This window comes from Falco rusticolus, chromosome 19 (assembly GCF_015220075.1).
Source record: "Falco rusticolus isolate bFalRus1 chromosome 19, bFalRus1.pri, whole genome shotgun sequence".
Lineage (NCBI taxonomy): Eukaryota > Metazoa > Chordata > Aves > Falconiformes > Falconidae > Falco > Falco rusticolus.
The window spans coordinates 1,627,441-1,641,272 of record NC_051205.1 but is presented as its reverse complement, the minus strand read 5'-3'; the positions used below and the strand labels follow the sequence as shown (position 1 = coordinate 1,641,272).

General features: G+C 52.0%; 4 protein-coding genes across 6 annotated transcripts; 2 read left to right on the top strand and 2 right to left on the bottom strand.

Moving 5' to 3' along the window:
* Positions 1–1,508: 1,508 nt before the first annotated feature.
* Positions 1,509–1,961, bottom strand: LOC119159296 (claw keratin-like). Of its 2 annotated transcripts, XM_037412014.1 has the most exons (2): positions 1,637–1,961; positions 1,509–1,600 (listed from the first exon to the last, which is right to left on the bottom strand). In XM_037412014.1, the coding sequence occupies exons 1-2, from the start codon at positions 1,959–1,961 to the stop codon at positions 1,509–1,511; spliced, it is 417 nt and encodes a 138-aa protein (XP_037267911.1). The 2 variants fall into 2 exon arrangements, with proteins under 2 accessions (XP_037267911.1, XP_037267910.1); XM_037412013.1 differs by having other exon boundaries at positions 1,509–1,961.
* Positions 1,962–3,948: 1,987 nt separating this feature from the next.
* Positions 3,949–4,401, top strand: LOC119159299 (claw keratin-like). 2 transcript variants are annotated; one of them, XM_037412020.1, is made up of 2 exons: positions 3,949–4,273; positions 4,310–4,401. In XM_037412020.1, the coding sequence occupies exons 1-2, from the start codon at positions 3,949–3,951 to the stop codon at positions 4,399–4,401; spliced, it is 417 nt and encodes a 138-aa protein (XP_037267917.1). The 2 variants fall into 2 exon arrangements, with proteins under 2 accessions (XP_037267917.1, XP_037267916.1); XM_037412019.1 differs by having other exon boundaries at positions 3,949–4,401.
* A 2,279-nt stretch (positions 4,402–6,680) lies between these two features.
* On the bottom strand, positions 6,681–7,016 carry LOC119159330 (claw keratin-like). Its single transcript, XM_037412040.1, has one exon. It carries the CDS (start codon positions 7,014–7,016, stop codon positions 6,681–6,683), a length of 336 nt encoding a protein of 111 aa, XP_037267937.1.
* A 1,493-nt stretch (positions 7,017–8,509) lies between these two features.
* Positions 8,510–8,899, top strand: LOC119159317 (claw keratin-like). Its single transcript, XM_037412027.1, has one exon. The coding sequence runs from the start codon at positions 8,510–8,512 to the stop codon at positions 8,897–8,899; it is 390 nt and encodes a 129-aa protein (XP_037267924.1).
* Positions 8,900–13,832: the final 4,933 nt, after the last annotated feature.

The window sequence follows — 13,832 nt, the reverse complement described above, 5'->3', positions numbered from 1 at the left end:
TGTGCCCAGCTAGAGGTGAGGGCACTGGCATGAGGGAAGACACACACAGCAACTTTTCCCAAGTTTCTCCTCAGAGCCATGAAGAGGCTGCGAGCATGCAGTCACGTGAAGCATAAAGCTCTTTGTGGAGGAGGTTGGGCTGCCTGCCTTCCTGAGGTCCCTCTCTGCCCCAGCTGTCTCCTCATGGTGTGATCCGATCCCTGCACTGCAAGGTGCTCTTGGGCAGAGACGGTTCTGGCCACAGCCATTGTGGAGGGCAGTGGGACACCTCTTGGGTCCCTGATGCTGACCTCCAAGAAAGATGTGTCATCCGCAATTGTCAACACAGGGGATGGGAAAGAAGGCAGCAAAATGGCATTTTTTTCTTTTTTCCCAGGCATTCTTTTTTCTCACTGCCTGGAGAGAAGCTCGCACATCTCATCTTGCCTTTGAGGATTTGTCTGCACGTGCACATCCTCCCATGTGGCAAGGTCAGCCTGCACTGAGTCTCAGCCATCTGCCCATTCCTGGCTGAGGAGGTGTCCCCTGTGTGTCTGCTGAGGGAACAGTGCTGGGAGTGGGGTTTGGTGACCCCGCTTACAGCGGCTGAGGCTGGGGGCTTTGGCGGGCTGTGGCAGCGTGGGCTGCTTTGTGGGCTCATGTGTGAGGAAGAGCAGGGATGGGCCAGCAAATTTGTAGCACAACAGGGGGTGGTGGGAAGCTCTGCTGTCATTCCTGGGCACAGCGTATCCACAGGTAGCAGGTGGGTGACACAGGGAATCCCGAGAAGAGCTTCTACTCCACCAGTGGTGGCAAGGTGAGGCCAACATGGGTCCAACCAGCAGTGGAAGATGGAGGAAAAATAAGAAAAGGAGGTGGTGGAGGTTTGCAGTGCTGCAGAGTACAGGAGCCCAAAGTGTGGAGAAGAGAGGGAGGGCAGAGAGGGAGAAGCTGTTGTTGAACAAGACACGTACGGCCCCGGCTGCAGGTGACCATCTGGCAGAGGGACATGCTGCCAAGGGCCGGCAGGAGGAAGCGAGGCAGCTCCCGCAGGTCACCCTGCAGAGGCCCTGGGTGGCAGCTGGCTAGGACAGCCCGGGGAGCCAAGGCTGCTGCTGGGAGCGTTGCCTACAGAGGAAGGTTGAAGAAAACAACCATGGGACAACACTGCGATGCAACAGAGATTTTATTGCAGTCCCAGGGGAGCGGGGAGTTGGGACAAGATCAAAGCACTGGTGGGGGCTTTCCCCTGTCTCCTGGCAGTGGGCAGAGCAGCAACGAGCATCAGCCGTGCCACAGGAGCAGGCACCCAGCATGATGCTGCGTTGTCCAAGAGCAGCAAGTCTTGAAGGGATGCTCAAGCAGGGCAGCAAGAAAGGCAGAGTGGGCCCCACACATGCACGAGGCATCCAAGCTCTGGGGCCCAGCTGTGCCAAAGCAATGTCCTTCCTTCAGGTGTTGTGTTGGGATGTGCCATGGTCTTTTCAGGTCCTCGTCTTCTTCTGTGGCCGGGTCAAGTGTTGTGGAGCTTAGCAGGGTCCACAGTTGCCATTGAGGTACCTGTGGCCTCGGCCCCAGCTCCCATATCCACAACCGCCAAATCCTCCATAGCCCCCATAACCTCCATAGCCCCCACAGCTCCCATAGCCTCCATAGCCCCCGTAGCCCCAAAGGCCTCCATAGCCCCCATAGCCTCCATAGCCCCCGTAGCCCCCATAGCCTCCATAGCCTCCAAAACCACCACGGCCTCCAAAAGTGCCGCCGTAGCCTCCGCCAACACCGGGAGCTCCCGCTGAGCCAACAACACTCTGCTGCGGGAAGGAGCTGAGGATGGGCCCGGGGAAGGTGATCACCGAGGGTGGCGGCTGGATCACCACCGTGGAGTCAGGGCACTGCCGCACGCAGGGCTCGTTGCAGGTGTCAGCCAGCGGGGCCGGGGCGGCCACCCCACAGGAGGTGTTGCACAGGCTGGTGCAGGACATCTTTCAGGCAGGCAAGGAGTCCTGGCAAAGACACCAGGGATTAGGCACAGGTGCGGGGAAGGGGCTGTATCGAGGGAGGGAGGGAGGCAGGGAGAGATCCCCAAGGGGCTTCCAGGAGCTGGACTTACCCTGTTGATCAGGAGAGTCAAGCAAAGCCGAGTGGATAGAGGGCTGTGAAGCCCTCAGCTCTTTTATACACGTCCCAGGCTGCCCGGGGCAGTGGTCACGGGGTGGTGGTTGAAACCCCACGTAATCATGAGATCAACCACACAATCTTCATCGTAAAGATAATGATGCTGGGAGTGTTATATGCCGCCTCGCTAGGGACATTTGTGTACAAACGTGCCTTGCAAAGCATACGTGTGATGGGAGGGATTTGTCGTGAGACATCATTACATGAAAGAGTACGCGCTGCTGTAGCCAAACTCGCATCACAATAAGCCTCAATCTCTCCCTAATCCTCAAGCTCCCTGTGTAGATAAGTCATAAGCATCTTGCAGAAGTGCTTTGCAATCCTGGGCATAGCAGTCACGTCTGTCATTACCTTTCTCTTACAGACTGGTAAACAGAGGAACCGGGACGCTGGGCACATGGAGAAGCCCTTCCACACGCTTGAAGTGACTTCCAAATTTCCACCATCTCTGAATGCCAGCAACAGCATCTCATTGTCATGGGGTCCACAGATATCTCTGTTAATTGCCCACCTCTAAGGCTGTAGAGGTATTAAGGTCCTGGATTCACTTGACAGCCATGCAAAGAGTAGAGGGGACCGGTCCCACGCATAGCAAAACCTCAAGCGCACAGAGGCTGGTTGAGATGCAGTGGGCATGGCAGTAGGATAGAGCATGGAGACCTCTGAATGTGGGGGGCATATACGGAGGAGAAGAAGGGCATCAAAGGGACCATGTCAGTGTCAGCTCCTTCAGCCTCATGCCTGTGAGCACGGTTCTCGCCAAGCCCTCTCTGGAGGAGCTCAATTACTCAGCGGGACATTGAGGGCTGTGCCAGGAGAGGCTGGCCGAGCGCCCACCCAGAGCCAGGCTGCACGTGGCCGTGCTCCCCACAGGCACAGGCAGAGGCACGCTGGGCACTGCCGGCCATGGGCGCCTGGCTCTGCTGTGCTGAGTGTGGCGTGGTTGGGAACAGCAATCTTCTGCAAGATGCCCAGAATTCTTCTGTGCAAGCAAAGTGAAGGATTAGGGACAGATTGGGGTTTATTGGTGCCGCGAGTTCAGCTACAGTAACGCCTTGTCTTTGATGTAATGATGTGTCATGTCCTGTCCCTCCCATTACCTCTTTTTTCTCCGGGGCACATTTGTGTTCCAGTGTCCCCAATGAGGAGGCACTTAATTATCTCATATCGCTATTTATGTCATGAATTTTGTCCGCTTGATCTCATGATTACATGGGGTTATTACCACCACGCCTTGGGCGATTCCTCAGTCAGTCGGCGACATGTATATAAGAGCTGAGGGCTTCACAGCTGGCTATCCATCTTCTCCCACTTGCCTCTCTGATCACTGTGGTAAGTGCAAGTCTTACCTCCCTCTGTCCTTCCTCAGCAGTGGCTTTCCTGAGGCATCGTTTGCTTGGGGCTCCACCACGCTTTCATCGGGCATAGTAAGGATGGGATCGTGCTGTTTCAGAGCTATGGAAAGGATGGGAATTTAACCTTGTGGGTACAATGCTCTGAGTACACCAAGAGACTCAAATCCTTTGGGAGATGTTTATTTTCCATTTGCTTTGGTTGAGGGAGATTTTCTGTTCCCTTTGGTCAAGCCAGGCCCAGGGCGCACCATGGCAAACACTGGTTTATACCAGCATTTGAACTGTGGAGCCTCTTCTTGCTGTGACTGCCGGAGAGGATCCAGAGCCTGTCCTGGGACACAGGTTCCAAGTGTGAGAGAGACAGGAGGGTTTCGGGATTGGGCCTGACACTGACCCGGAGCTCTGTCCTTTCTTGCAGCATCACCTGCTGAACACAAGGATGTCCTGCACCAGCCTGTGCAACACCTCCTGTGGGGTGGCCGCCCCGGCCCCGCTGGCTGACACCTGCAACGAGCCCTGCGTGCGGCAGTGCCCTGACTCCACGGTGGTGATCCAGCCGCCACCTGCGGTGATCACCTTCCCCGGGCCCATCCTCAGCTCCTTCCCGCAGCACAGTGTTGTTGGCTCAGCGGGAGCTCCCGGTGTTGGCGGAGGCTACGGCGGCACTTTTGGAGGCCGTGGTGGTTTTGGAGGCTATGGAGGCTATGGGGGCTACGGGGGCTATGGAGGCTATGGGGGCTATGGAGGCCTTTGGGGCTACGGGGGCTATGGAGGCTATGGGAGCTGTGGGGGCTATGGAGGTTATGGGGGCTATGGAGGATTTGGCGGTTGTGGATATGGGAGCTGGGGCCGAGGCCACAGGTACCTCAATGGCAACTGTGGACCCTGCTAAGCTCCACAACACTTGACCCGGCCACAGAAGAAGACGAGGACCTGAAAAGACCATGGCACATCCCAACACAACACCTGAAGGAAGGACATTGCTTTGGCACAGCTGGGCCCCAGAGCTTGGATGCCTCGTGCATGTGTGGGGCCCACTCTGCCTTTCTTGCTGCCCTGCTTGAGCATCCCTTCAAGACTTGCTGCTCTTGGACAATGCAGCATCATGCTGGGTGCCTGCTCCTGTGGCATGGCTGATGCTCGTTGCTGCTCTGCCCAGTGCCAGGAGACAGGGGAAAGCCCCCACCAGTGCTTTGCTCTTGTCCCAACTCCCCGCTCCCCTGGGACTGCAATAAAATCTCTGTTGCATCGCAGTGTTGTCCCATGGTTGTTTTCTTCAACCTTCCTCTGTAGGCAACGCTCCCAGCAGCAGCCTTGGCTCCCCGGGCTGTCCTAGCCAGCTGCCACCCAGGGCCTCTGCAGGGTGACCTGCGGGAGCTGCCTCGCTTCCTCCTGCCGGCCCTTGGCAGCATGTCCCTCTGCCAGATGGTCACCTGCAGCCGGGGCCGTACGTGTCTTGTTCAACAACAGCTTCTCCCTCTCTGCCCTCCCTCTCTTCTCCACACTTTGGGCTCCTGTACTCTGCAGCACTGCAAACCTCCACCACCTCCTTTTCTTATTTTCCTCCATCTTCCACTGCTGGTTGGACCCATGTTGGCCTCACCTTGCCACCACTGGTGGAGTAGAAGCTCTTCTCGGGATTCCCTGTGTCACCCACCTGCTACCTGTGGATACGCTGTGCCCAGGAATGACAGCAGAGCTTCCCACCACCCCCTGTTGTGCTACAAATTTGCTGGCCCATCCCTGCTCTTCCTCACACATGAGCCCACAAAGCAGCCCACGCTGCCACAGCCCGCCAAAGCCCCCAGCCTCAGCCGCTGTAAGCGGGGTCACCAAACCCCACTCCCAGCACTGTTCCCTCAGCAGACACACAGGGGACACCTCCTCAGCCAGGAATGGGCAGATGGCTGAGACTCAGTGCAGGCTGACCTTGCCACATGGGAGGATGTGCACGTGCAGACAAATCCTCAAAGGCAAGATGAGATGTGCGAGCTTCTCTCCAGGCAGTGAGAAAAAAGAATGCCTGGGAAAAAAGAAAAAAATGCCATTTTGCTGCCTTCTTTCCCATCCCCTGTGTTGACAATTGCGGATGACACATCTTTCTTGGGGGTCAGCATCAGGGACCCAAGAGGTGTCCCACTGCCCTCCACAATGGCTGTGGCCAGAACCGTCTCTGCCCAAGAGCACCTTGCAGTGCAGGGATCACACCATGAGGAGACAGCTGGGGCAGAGAGGGACCTCAGGAAGGCAGGCAGCCCAACCTCCTCCACAAAGAGCTTTATGCTTCACGTGACTGCATGCTCGCGGCCTCTTCATGGCTCTGAGGAGAAACTTGGGAAAAGTTGCTGTGTGTGTCTTCCCTCATGCCAGTGCCCTCACCTCTAGCTGGGCACAGGCGCATGGTCAGCATCGGGCAGCAGCCCCGTCCATGCAGTGTTTGTGCCTCCACTTCCCTGGACCTCCAGAGGTGACCAACAACAAGCCAATGAAAGGAGGTAAGGCCTGGCGTGCTGGTTTTGCAGAGCATTGGGAAGAGCTTCTGCCAGTCACCTGTGGCACTTGCACGTATTCAAAGGGAGCTCTGGGAACGTGCTGTGCTTACGGCCGGTGGGAGAGCAGAGGAAGCTCAGTGCAATGTGCTGCACAAGACCCAGGTGGGACTGTCATCCTCAGCTGTAGCACCCGGAGCAAACTGCCCAAACGGTCCAGGGCATTACCGTGGGAGATTCAAGCAGCCCACGTGCCACGAGGTCTGGGGGAAGTGGGAAGGCAGAAGGAAGGGTGAAGAAAAAGCATCATGGGTCGACATTGTGATGCAACAGAGCTTTTATTGCAGTTCCAGGGGAGGAGGGAGCTGGGACAAGAGCAGAGTCCTGGCCAGGGCCTTCCCCTGTCTCCTGGCAGTGGGCAGAGCAACAACGAGCGTCAGCCGTGCCCCAGGAGCAGGCACCCAGCGCGGGTCACTGTCATCAGGGTGCACCAAGACGTGAAGGGATGCTCAAGCAGGGCAGCAAGAAAGGCAGAGTAAGGCCACAAGCACGCACAAGGCGTCCAAGCTCTGGGGCCCAGCTGTGCCAAAGCAATGTCCTTCCTTCGAGCGTTGTGTTGGGATGTGCCACGGCCTTTTCAGGTCCTCGTCTACTTCTGTGGCAGGATCAAGTGTTGTGGAGCTTAGCAGGGTCCACAGCTGCCCCTGAGGTATCCGCAGCCTCGGCCCCAACCACCGTATCCATAGCCCCCATAGCCCCCATAGCCTCCAAAACCACCACGGCCTCCAAAAGTGCCGCCGTAGCCTCCGCCAACACCGGGAGCACCCGCTGAGCCAACAACACTGTGCTGCGGGAAGGAGCTGAGGATGGGCCCGGGGAAGGTGATCACCGCAGGTGGCGGCTGGATCACCACCGTGGAGTCAGGGCACTGCCGCACACAGGGCTCGTTGCAGGTGTCAGCCAGCGGGGCCGGGGCGGCCACCCCACAGGAGGTGTTGCACAGGCTGGTGCAGGACATCCTTGTGTTCAGCAGGCGATGCTGCAAGACAGGCAGAGCTTGTCTTAACATTACATGCTGGCATGGACAGGGCTCTAATGTGCTCCCAGGCGGGCTCGGGCCCTGGTACACTTCCCTCCAGCACCATCTTCATGATGCCTCCAGCTTGCTTCCACAAGCAAGCATCACACTCATTCACTCTCCACCACCACTTGCACCTGGCCCAGACAAAGTCACCCATCCTACAGCACTCTGGCACTAGGGCCACCCATGTGTCCCACAAGGTGGTCATAAGCGTTGCCTTGTCATCCTGGCCAGACTGCACGTCTCAGCCAGGCAGCAGCAAGGACCTTTCTCATCCCCAGCTCAGTAGCACCAACAGCACCCAAGCTGGGTCCTGCCTGGGCTGTGCGCTCTGTGGGCTGGCGCCAGGAACACACTGGAGCTCACCGAGGATCACAAGTCAAGGCAGCTGGGATGTGAAGTGAGGGAAGCCTGGGGCCGCAGCAGCTTTTATGTCTTGCCACAGCCCTGGCGCAGGAACCTTTGCAGAAAAATCTGCCCTGAGGGTGCAGGGTGATGCTTGGCGTCCTCTGCACCACCAGCATGCCTCACAGCTTGGGATTACCAATGCCAGCCCCTGCTGGGTGCCATGAAGCAGCCACTACCCTCAGTGAAGTAGCGTGAGGTACGGCACCATGGGGTTTTCCCCAAGCCCTCCTAGAGGACCTCAGTCACTCAGCCGGGCTGTATGTGCCCGATTCTCCACTAGCACGCCCACATCAGGCAGCCTATTCTTTGCTTTTTTATAAAGGGCACCCATGATCCCCCAAACACCCCGAAGGGTCCAGAGATGTCCAAGGCTTAGGGATGACCCTAGCCGCTGTAAGGGGCCAGCACTGGGAGATGGTGGGCACTTACAAGCCACCTCAAGCAGGTCAGATGGCTGCTGACTTGGCCAATCTTCCAAAGCCTCTGTTCACCAGCTTGTAAAGGGAGGTAATGACAGGCGTGACGACTGTGCCCAGGACTCTGACACGTAAGCAATGGGGGGATTAGGGACTGATTGGAGTTTATTGGTGTCACACATTCAGCTATAGCAGCTCCTTGTCTTTCATGTACTGATGTATCATAGTGTGTCCCTCCCATCACCCCTGTCCTCTCCAGGGCACGCTTGCATGCCAGTGCCCCCAGTGAGGCGGCATATAATTCTCTCGCATCACTTTCTGTGTCATGAAGCTGTGTGCTACGTCTCATGATTACGTGGGGTTTCAACCACCAACCCCCATGGCCAATGCCCCGGGCAGCCTGGGATGTGTATAAAAGAGCTGAGGGCTTCACAGCCCTCTATCCACTCGGCTTTGCTTGACTCTCCTGATCAACAGGGTAAGTCCAGCTCGTGGAAGCCCCTTGGGGATCTCTCCCTGCCTCCCTCCCTCCCTCGATACAGCCCCTTCCCCGCACCTGTGCCTAATCCCTGGTGTCTTTGCCAGGACTCCTTGCCTGCCTGAAAGATGTCCTGCACCAGCCTGTGCAACACCTCCTGTGGGGTGGCCGCCCCGGCCCCGCTGGCTGACACCTGCAACGAGCCCTGCGTGCGGCAGTGCCCTGACTCCACGGTGGTGATCCAGCCGCCACCCTCGGTGATCACCTTCCCCGGGCCCATCCTCAGCTCCTTCCCGCAGCAGAGTGTTGTTGGCTCAGCGGGTGCTCCCGGTGTTGGCGGAGGCTACGGCGGCACTTTTGGAGGCCGTGGTGGTTTTGGAGGCTATGGAGGCTATGGGGCCTATGGGGGCTATGGGGGTTATGGGGGTTATGGGGGCTATGGTGGCTATGGCGGTTGTGGATATGGTGGTTGGGGCCGAGGCCATAGGTACCTCAATGGCAACTGTGGACCCTGCTAAGCCCCAAATATTCACAGAGTTCAGTGCCACATCTGCCCTGGGTCTCCACACATCGCACCTCTCGTCGTCTACCACCAGATGCAGAGCAGAGCTTGCAGCCCCTCTTTAGGCTGTGGCAAAGCAGCTACTGGGTCTGTATGGTCTTTGCTTATTTGCACAGAGTAACCTTGCAGATCTTATGCTGGCAACTTTAGGGCTTCCAAGTCTTCCCTCCTACCTGCAACACAACGAAGCTGTAGTCTTCCTCGGATGAGAGTCTCCCCGGTTCTGCCAGGTTCTAAGACTCCCAGCCTGAAACACAAGAGGGCGGGAGGGGATCTTTTTGGTGGAGCCCTGGGTTGTGTCTTGCTGCAGCCTTATGATTTTCCCGCTCCAAATTCAGTTTTTCCTTGTTGTTTTGTTTCTTGCTGACACTGTTTATTGCATTTTGCATCCACATTAAAGAATCTGCATTGCATCAATAACCTGGCTTTTGCTTCCTTTGTTTGAGTTTGCTCTTCTGATTTGCCACATTGACCATTGAAATGTTGATAATGAAGCTCGAGTCACAGAGTTAAATATCAGGTGTCACACGCCTTAGTGAACAGAGTTTGTGAGAGGTTCAACAGCTTTTGATAGACTGCCTTGTGTTGTAGCACACAAGAGATACAAATAAGCTATTAGCCCAATTGTAAGGGACAGCTTTTGAAGGAAAAAATACCAGTGAATTTATTTGCTGCTTTGTGGTCCTTTTCTCAAGCAGAAATATATAATGTCTTCACATTTTTCCATGCCAGATAGTCTGAGAAGTTCAAAGCACTTCTCAGACACTCATAACTATTTTATACATTTGTAGTGTTTTATTACTATATTAAAAGCTGGTTTTTGTCTCTTGTCATGTGCTTCATTATTGAATAATAGTCACTTCAAAAGTACGTGTTGAGACATTTTAATACATGCTTTGGTCAGAATGTGATTTTATAGACTTCACACTTTTCACTCAAGTGTGGTTCTGTCCAATGAAACATATGAGATCCTACAATTATGTACTTTGCCTTCTCATCCCAGGTATTTGGGTTTCTTTCTAGTCTTATCCTAGGATTTACTGGAGTGGAAGAAACATATATGTGTGTGGCATTCCATGAATTTCTAACTCCTTTTTTAACTACGTCTCTTGTTAAAGCAGCTAAGTCCATAAATAGTCTGTAGAACTACAGAGATATTAGCAATTATTTTAAGCTACCATTGTCTCTACTTGTGCACTCTGAGACACTTAATACTTTCCAGTTTTTACTTAGCAACTTACTCATAACATTACAGGTTTTATTAAATAGGTTTAACTAATGAAAAATTGAAATTATGACCAGTTCTGGCTAAATTTCTAGACCTTCATGTCAAGACACAGTTCAACAGCAACTTGTGTTGTGCTTTTGTGGGTAACGTGTCAGGCACCAAGCTGGTGAGTGCTTTCCTAGGAGCAAAGCTCCTCAGAAGCCATGAGAAAGCTCCATCCTGAAAGCTGCTGGAAGTGTAACCCACAGCTTTACTTGCAAAGGCGTTCAATTAATTTTGTACTCACATTTTGTATTGTAGCACAATTGAGCTCTGTTCCTCTTGTGAGACTGCCCTCAAAGTACCTGTCTGTGTGCGTGTGTTCAAAGGACAACAACTGCATTCACCATAAGCGTTCTGGGGTTTAATAGGGCTTTCAAAGCACTTCACTGGCTGTTTTACACCTAGACTCTGTTACAGCATTGTACCATTAAGAGGTTACTACTGCTGCCACTTAGGTACTTCAGTCATGAATAATAGAGTCACTTCAAGGCATCTCATCCTAATAAACACTGTATGATTGTGCAGCCTGGGACCTTCACACCATTTCATTGTCATTCAAATGGAGCCTTACAGCAACCTTTGCAAACACTTGTTCTTAGCACCACTTAATAAGCTGAAACAGAAAGCGTGCCATTTTCTGCCCTATAACAGATCAGACCTCTAAATCCAGAAAGCACCCAGAAACTGCCAGGACAAAAGTGCTTGAGAAACAGGGGTGATTTTCTCTAAGTTAAACTGGGTTTGCCTGCAGGCAGTCTGTGCATTTACAAATCACTAAGATGTAGTGCTGTTACGTCCAATGTCTGCACATGCACTGTGATGCTAAGGCAAATTTAAAAGAATATTTCCAAATCCTTCCTAGGAAATTCCAGAATGAGTGAGTTCATTTTCTGAGATACTGCTGGGTTATTCATTTGTAAAATGTGTGCCCAGGTTCAGATGACATTTGTAAAAACTACAGGGTGCAGTATGTCTCCACAAAACATATCAAGCAGGGGACAAAATTCTGTGTATATCCAAGTCAGAAAAAGAAGACCAGAGATCTGTAATGATGCTATAACAGTTTTAATAAGAATAAAGCTCATCATCACAATCTAAAGTAATATAGAAAACAGAAGTGGAAAGAATGCGTGCAGAGATCAATCTATATCTGCAGAAAATCTCCCTGTCTCATTGGTACCAGTTTTGCTGCTACAGCTGTAGCATTTGACTATTAATTTCCATTTTCAAATGTTTCCACTTGCTTTAAGTCCAATTTAATAAATCAGAGCAGCTGATTTACTGTTTCTCTGGTATAGCTTCAAAAGCAGTTAAGCCAGAAGCATATCCTTAGGAAGGCTACTACAGGTACATTCTAGATTTCATGCATGTTAGCTGGGAAAGAGCTGTAAATGAGTTAAGGAATTGTTTGCCCATGTTAACCCATGTTAAGCCCAGATTCCTTTACACATCAAATCCATGGTAGGGATAAGAAGTCAGTAGGAAAAAAGCAAGACAAAACATTTTGGAAGAACATTGAAGAAGTTTTACAGAAACACTGAGCTTTCCAAAATACTACGGCATTCAGTCGCAGTCCTGGACTCAGAGCTTCTGCAAACCCTCCCCTAACAGCAGCCACGAATTCAGTAACTAATTCTCAGTCCTTGTTTCCATTAAATCCTTCTGGGTTTAGCAGGGGTAGCAGGGGTAGCAGCTCCCGTAGCTGTATCTACGGATGTAGCGAGAAGAGTAGGGGTAGCAGTAGCGGGCGCTGTAGGAGGGGTAGCAGTCACGATAACCGCACAGATCCCCGTAGCTCCGGTAGCTGCAAGGGCTTCCGCAGTCATAGGTCCGGCAGCTGTACACGGTCCCGTAGTTGCAGGGAGAGTAGCAGGTATCCTCACACTGGTTCTGGTAGTAGAAGGTCATCTTGGTGTGGTGGAGGGGGGCACGTCTGAAACACCACAGGGGAAGAAAAAGCCTGTAAAGCAATGCTCCCAACAGCAAGTACATCTCAGATAAATGCTGCAAGCATGGAGCCAGCAAAGCCAGGCATGCTGCCTGACACCCTCTGTGCTCATCTATTGTTCTATTCTGACTTTTAGTGCTGGATCATCCCCGTAATCCTATATCCTGACCAGCCTTTCTGAGCTTTCCTGCACAGCCCCACTGTCTTCACCCATAGATCATGACGGGAGGTGGAATTGGGAACCATGATGCCTGTGTCAAAAGGGAGCCATCCAGAAATAAACTGGAAAATCCTTCGTGGCTGTACTGAGATAAAGACTTTAAGGGAAAAGAAGGATACAGGCAGGACTGACACAGTTTCAAACACTCAAGTATTAATGAAAATCCAGTGAGGAATGAATATTTTACATCTATATAATTCTCATCAAATCACAACCTTAATTCCCAATGCATTAATCTACAGCACTTGTAGATTAGTGTCTGGGAGCCAGCAGAAAGAGGAGGGCAAATAGTATCAAATAACATCTCTTCATTATTCACTAGGTTTTCTAAATCTATTCTGACTTACCCACTTCTGAAGGAGGATAAGGCAGGAGAAACCAATGCATTGCTCCCAGCGGTGTGGGGTTTTTATACAGCGCCCAGTCCCGCCCAGCGCGTGAAAGGCATGTCTGCACCCCAGGTTGCCTCCAATTACCAAACATATTTTGCTGCCCTCGTGACTCTTCCTTATTGATATACCGGTTCTCCCCAGGGTTTCTGATTATTGCTCTGGCACTGTGACATGCGGGCTACACCCTCCAGGTTTCTTTCATCTCAAAACTACACAGGGCAATTAAGCCTTGGTATCATCGCACTGAATTCACTTCTTCAGTACAGCAACAAGTCAACAGAATATACAAAGACAGACGCACCACGAAATGCCATTTCTGGAAGACCAGCCTCACCGTGCATGTTGGCCCTTGTACTTTGTCTTGCTTTTTTTTTCTGAAATACTTGTGGAAGGGGTAGCCCCTCCTTTCCATGCATTTCATAACTTTAATGACATATGAAACAGCACGTTCTTACCCATCCCTTCCAACATTTCCTGTGACTAGCAAAGGGGGAAAGACTGTGTCTTTGATTTGATGTCGTCATGCAATAGGATATTGTTGTGCTGATTGATTCAGCTAGAAAATTGGCCTATAGGCATTAAAATGGTATGTATATGATGTATTTTTAGAGAAAAACCTTTCAAAGACTCAATTCTGAAGCTATAAATTACAACCTAAATAAAGCATAGAAACAGGAAAACCTGATATACATTTTGAGAAACTGTGTTACTTAACACTGAGGCATTTTCCGGTAACGTACTATTAATATTTAAATAATAAATCTCTTTGTACAGGTAGATCTTTAATAAGTATTAATGAAGGCTTTGATATTCAAAATTTAGAGAAATGGCCAGAACATATGACATGCCTGTTATTATCCTTCCCTCGGATGCGAGTAAACAGCAGTGTTTTGAGGTGAAGGTCACCAGGGAAGACCGGGATGCTGCTGCTTACCAGGTCACATTCACAGGGCCCAGTGTTATTCACCATCATTAACAACATTAAGTTACACACCTCACAACATTAAGAAGATGTCACATTAAAGCATATTCAGCATTCGGGGGACTTCTCAGGAAAGC

Coding starts and splice junctions, on each gene's coding strand:
- LOC119159299 (XM_037412019.1), top strand. CDS start 3,949: ATGTCCTGCACCAGCCTGTGCAACACCTCCTGTGGGGTGGCCGCCCCG.
- LOC119159330 (XM_037412040.1), bottom strand. CDS start 7,016: ATGTCCTGCACCAGCCTGTGCAACACCTCCTGTGGGGTGGCCGCCCCG.
- LOC119159317 (XM_037412027.1), top strand. CDS start 8,510: ATGTCCTGCACCAGCCTGTGCAACACCTCCTGTGGGGTGGCCGCCCCG.
- LOC119159296 (XM_037412013.1), bottom strand. CDS start 1,961: ATGTCCTGCACCAGCCTGTGCAACACCTCCTGTGGGGTGGCCGCCCCG.